At 43.5% G+C, this 6000-nt stretch overlaps 1 protein-coding gene across 1 annotated transcript; it reads left to right on the top strand.

Moving 5' to 3' along the window:
• Positions 1 to 550: 550 nt before the first annotated feature.
• On the top strand, positions 551 to 5453 carry apex2 (APEX nuclease (apurinic/apyrimidinic endonuclease) 2). The gene is made up of 6 exons (XM_036531720.1): positions 551 to 753; positions 985 to 1068; positions 1382 to 1562; positions 2708 to 2851; positions 2965 to 3034; positions 3572 to 5453. The coding sequence occupies exons 1-6, from the start codon at positions 639 to 641 to the stop codon at positions 4706 to 4708; spliced, it is 1731 nt and encodes a 576-aa protein (XP_036387613.1). The 5' UTR covers positions 551 to 638; the 3' UTR covers positions 4709 to 5453.
• The last annotated feature ends 547 nt before the right edge of the window (positions 5454 to 6000 follow it).

Below are 6000 nucleotides of genomic sequence, written 5' to 3'. Positions count from 1 at the left end.
TTTTAGCACTAGATTTACTATATGCTGGAACAGCAGATGCACCACAATGTCAATACTGATAATTTAACGTACCTGTTGCTTCCTGACTTCATAAAGGTAATTCCTGCGTAATACCCATAAATTAGCACACACATTAACAACATTTACTAAACTACTTAAAATAAATTACTCAATTTCCGTAAATTGGTTTAACATACATATATCATATGGCAAATATTTAGTTACATTATGTGGAATAGCATTGCGTTTAGTTTTATGGCTGTTGATTTGTGTTTTTTCTTTCTTTTTTTTTTTTTTATCAATGCCTGAGTTTATGAATATGGGCGTCTCTCATTCAGTATCTTCAGTACATTTTCACACGGAATTCCGTGACATATTTCAGATAATTTAATGCTCAGATATCTGTGTACCGCGAATCTGTGGAACAGACCTTGTTTGCTTTTTGAACCGCACTCCAGCACGGTAGGTGGCGGTATGCAGTTTATTACTCATGGAAGATGAGAATGAAGTCTCGTGTGAAGGTCCGTGAATGAGAATACCGCGAGGACAAAATCGCGGGGTCCCTCTAGCCCTAATAAAATAAGGCCTAAATTGACTAATGCGAACTGTGAAATGTTAGGAATATATGCAATGAAAAAATGAAGATTGTCACTTGGAATATAAATGGTATCAGGACGTTTAAAGGCGGGATTAAGAAAGCGCTGGACTTGTTAGACGCAGACATAATCTGTTTTCAAGAGACCAAAGTGACAAGTAAGAAACCCGCTGCTCATATGCTTGCAGTGGATAAAAATATTTTGTTATGTTCTAATCGCGGTCTCGGATGCTTACTGTCTTGTTTGAGTGTGCGTGGAGCAGAATGTTCCAAACGAGTAAATCACAGCTAAGATAGCTGTGTGTAATATTTGATTAAATAATCCAAACAAATAAAACTGTTGTGTTGTTCCTTCAGCTCTTATCAGAGGACTTTCTCTTCTGTGACAGGAGACCTTTTGGACGAGAGAACTGCAATCGTAGATGGGTACAACTCGTACTTCAGCTTCAGTCGAGGACGTAGTGGTTACTCAGGTAGCTAGATAGCTAACTGCTCCTCTGCATACTCTTAATGGACGCGTGCGCTTACTTCTGTTGGAAACTAACTTAGGTTTCAGACAAAAGTATGATTCATTGATATTCAGGTACAATAAATTGCACTGCATTGCACGGTAATATTGTCCTTGAAACTGTGCAGCGTTCATAATCATTTATAATACAATATATATAAATCTGTCTTATAACGCGCCAGTTAAACCTACTTGATGCGCATAGGAATTTACTAAAACGAAATATTAGTATCAAAATTTTGATGCCTTCTATATTTATCTGATTTTCAAACTGAAAGGGGTAGCGACGTTCTGCAAAGACAGTGCTACTCCTGTCGCCGCTGAAGAGGGACTGACAGGCCTGCTGACCAATCACGGAGGGGCTGTGGGATGCTATGGCGACCAGGGAGAGTTATCTACCGAGGAGCTGCATCTGTTGGACAATGAAGGCCGAGCTGTCATCACACAGCACAGAGTAATGTAAGGCCGAGCCAGAGAGCATTCTGCCATCATCTGTTAGAATTTGACTTGTGACTGTGACTTGAACTAAAACCCGAACAAAGTCAGCTCTGATGTCTGAAGCTTAAACAGAAAGGACAAAAATAAAGATTATATGTTGGATGAATTTGCAACCTTAATGGTCAAGACAAATTCTGGCTATTTGAAAATGTTATACTAAAGATGTCAGTTGTAAAAGATTTCTTTGAACATATGTACATACACCCTACCAAGTTAAAATGACCTAATGCAGGTGATTTACCCTTTCTGGGATCTGGACTATAAGCCTTTGAGGGCATAACAACTGAGTTCATTGCTGACTCTTTTTGGTAGGCACTTACCTGCAAGACCTGCTGTCCTCTCTCCTTATTTCATACACCCAGTTTTCCTTTCTTTAATCATGAAGACTTTTCAGCAGACACTCTTGTACAGGGTGATGTATTGTTAAATTGACACTAGTTACGATAACAAGCACAGACTGTCAAGGAAAGTAAAGAACAAGTCCTTATAATAGCAGCACTCTTCTGCTCTTACAGACGCAATAGTGGACCTAATTGACGCTTTGACCCTACATGAGTTGATCAGTCTCAAGTCTCAAGTCTGGTTTTACCCTCAATGACTGGAGGCCATGATGATAATCTGGTGCAGTTTCAGACAAAAAAAGAAGTGGAGAGAACCTTGTGATCATGAGTAACGCACACATTGCATGTCTCCACTCAGTGGAAAAGAAGGGTCTTTATCTTGAAGCTTCCAGGCCTTTATAAGCATCACCAGGCAACTGATAATCAGTTTGCTCTGATGTAAATAAACATACAATATACTGAAGGCATTCTGCCATATTAATATGTAACTTTATGTAGAATATGTAGAATCAACAATTAAAGCAGTGTTAGTTGCAAAGAAAACATTACTGCCCTTAGTTCTGTGATTGATATATCCTTTTACATTTACATTTATTTATTTAGCAGACGCTTTTATCCAAAGCGACTTACAAAAGTGCAAAAGTTTTGATAATGATCAGTTTGAAATGTGCTATCTTTTTGCTCTCCATACAAAAAATGAGGAAGTTAGTATCTTAGTGTACCTGTGTTTAACATAACATATGACCCCATTTGTGTTCCATGCAGGTGCAAGAACCAGGAGAAAACTCTAACAGTTCTGAACGTGTACTGCCCACGGGCCGATCCAGAGAAACCAGAACGCAGACTCTTCAAACTGCAGTTCTACAAGCTGCTCCAGGCGCGGGCTGAAGCCATACTGGGAGCGGGGAGGTGAGAAAGAGCTGAGACTTGTGGGACGCGGTCTGGGATGGATCTCTTGCCTTTGCTGTAAAATGTAAAAAAAAAAAAAAAACCTTTCTCTGTGTTTGTCCTGATTTTCTCAGCTACGTGATTGTGCTGGGAGATGTGAACACCTCCCACCGGCCGATAGACCACTGTGACCCGGACGACATTGTACGTTTCAACCATGGAGCTCTGAAAATAGAACCTGCTGCGCTTTTGAATCTTGTACCTGCTGACCGCAGCTTGTGGCTGGTTTGAGGGTTTCTGCACAGGGGCTGAGTTGATTCAGGGGTCTCCGGTGGTGGTCTCAGAGAGCTGTCGTCCAGTTCTACCACCTCATCCTTTCATGCCTTTTTCCAGGAGGGCAATGGCCACCTGCCCAGTTCTGACAATTAAATCAGTCACTTGTTTAAAAAAAAGCAAAGGTGTTTGTAGTCCAAAGGGATTGATGTGTAAGACATTTGATGGAAATGCTATAGCTATAGGGATATGGAAAACATAAAATGTGCTAGCTCTTCAGGATCAAAGCTGAAGAGCTATGCTTTAACAGAGCTCTCACAAATTTGCTCATCAGATAGTATCAACATTCTCATTATCAACTTATATGATAGTAATCTCATGAAGTAATGAATGAAAATATATTTTTAAAGGAATATATCCAATTTGTATATTTAGTTGTTTGTATATTTGTTATTGCACTGTTTACAGGAAAACTTTGAAGACCATCCTGGCAGGAAGTGGCTGGACAGCTTCCTGTTTGAGCGTAATGAGGAGGATGAAGAGGATGAAGAGGGAGATGAAGAACCAATTGGTGATGGCAAATTCATAGACACTTTCCGCTACTTCCACCCAACCCGTACCAATGCCTTCACGTGCTGGTCCACCCTCACTGGAGCCCGGCAGACCAACTATGGCACGCGCATTGACTACATCTTTGCCGACCGAGTGCTCACCGAGACAGAGTTCCTGGCCGCGGACATCATGCCGGAGGTGGAAGGGTCCGATCACTGCCCGGTCCAGGCGCACCTTCGCTGCGCCCTCCTGCCCAACCCGAAGTGCCCTCCTCTCTGCACGCGCCACATGCCCGAGTTTGCGGGCAGGCAGCAGAAACTCTCGCAGTTCCTGGTCAGGGTGGACCAGCAGGCTCTCAGGGACTCCAGGGATTCTCTGCCCGGGTCGCAGGACTCGGGGGAGATCCGCGAGAACCTCAACCCTTTGGAAACGGGAAACGGCACGGGCAAAAAGAGGGGGCCGGCAGCCGAGGCCTCCGCGCCTAAGGGCAAAAAAAGCAAGACCACCAGGAACGCAGCGAAGCCCCAGGGGAACCTCCTGGCCTTCTTCAAACCCAAACCTAGCCAGGCAGCCCACCTGTGCGAAGCGCCTCAGAATCGCCTCGGGAACGGACAGGACGGCAATGTCATGGGTCCGTCTCAGGGCCTTGTGGTAGAGAATCCCAGCAGGCAGGAACCTGTGGAGGGAGTGAACTCAGAAGAAATTAAGGAGCTACAGGGAGGACAGGAGGAGTCGTCTTCATCTAATGATGTCAGGAGTGTGGCTGCCAAAGAGGACCAGTGTAGAAACGGCAGGGCTACGCCCACAGAGGACGATGAGGTCGTCACGTGCCCCAAGAAGGAAGGGTCGCTTGGGTTCTGGAAGTCGGTTTTACGTGGTCCGCCGCAGCCACCCAATTGTAAGGTGCACGATGAACCCTGCGTGCTGAGGACGGTTAAGAAGGCAGGGCCCAACATGGGCAGGCAGTTCTTCGTGTGTGCCCGCCCACAGGGCCACGCCTCCAACCCTCAGGCACGCTGTAACTTCTTTGCTTGGGTGGACAAGGGGAAGTAGGCCGGACCTGCCTTGAATCAGTGGTGCTGTGTACATTGAGAGGTCGATGAAACTTGAGTCCAAAGATTTGACATCAGTGGTTATAGGAGGACTTCTCTGCTTGGAAATCAGTCAGTGAAAGCAAGGGAAAGAGTAAGAAAGGGGTGATCACTGTAGAACAGAGGTCTGTTAGGTTGCTTCAACTGCATCCAGTTTTCACACAAAGCTGTTGTGAAATGGAGACGACTGTCTTGACTTACATGCACACTGAAATCAAATGCATTCTCATCAAGACCAGTGGTACTGAGTATATAATTGGCCAGCTTTTCCAGGAAGCTGAAGGTAGTCAGACCAAACTACAGTGACACGAACACACATTGAAGGGAAGTTCATTATTTTTAAGCCACCGACCATTATGAGCGACAGTTCATCATGAAGGTCTCCTCACCCAAGCTTGGTTTAACTAAGGGTTGACCAAGGACTGGAAAGATAGATTCGGTTGAAGAATCTTGCAACCAAGTATAATAGTATATCAAAAAGAAACGTGTTACATGTGTGTAACTCCTAACAGGGCTACAGATCATGAATAAAAAATCCAAATTAGGTTCATGCAATTTGTGCCTCCCTTATACGGTGTACTAACAATCGTCATCTGGTGCTATCAGTACCTGTTACTGTTCCAGTTTAATTGTGAGACCACCTATACATTCCATCCAAGATCACCATTTTTAGTTTTCCAATCCCACCTGCAGTGTTTGCATTGGGCACCTTTTGTACGTGTGCTCATGAGTTGTTAAAATCTGTTTTGAAGAAATAAAGAGTGCATTTTTTCAGGGCTTTGTGTGCGGTCATTTCCCCCCTTTATGTAATGACAGATTACGAAATGGAAATGTCTGTTGCAGACTGCTGTTCACACGGTGCACCGCCCTGAACACCAGGGATTCTGTCTCCTGTGCTGGCATCGATAGGAATACTAATGGAAGTTCCAGAACAGGTAGAGCAAGTCTCAAAATGCAAATTGCAAAATCCAAATTCCTGTATCTGTCAGGATCTGGTCAGATCCAGTTTATGTGGTATTTTGTCTTCCCTTGCATTAAGAATAGAGGCCATTTGGCATTGGGGAGGGATGTAAATATCTTCATATGGAATTTGCTGAACCATTTTAGATGTTAGACTATCTGACTTATATCTATAACTTTATTAATGTAGAGAAATAAAAATCATTCATCAGAAACACTGAGATGTAACATGACAGCTGTAATGTGCTGAACAGTTAGTTTTATCAACTGCACTTGCTAGATTTGTAGATGATA

This window comes from Megalops cyprinoides, chromosome 6, assembly GCF_013368585.1.
Source record: "Megalops cyprinoides isolate fMegCyp1 chromosome 6, fMegCyp1.pri, whole genome shotgun sequence".
In the NCBI taxonomy this organism is placed as follows: Eukaryota; Metazoa; Chordata; class Actinopteri; order Elopiformes; family Megalopidae; genus Megalops; species Megalops cyprinoides.
Note: the sequence above shows the minus strand (reverse complement) of the source record. Positions and strands in the feature narration are given on the sequence as shown.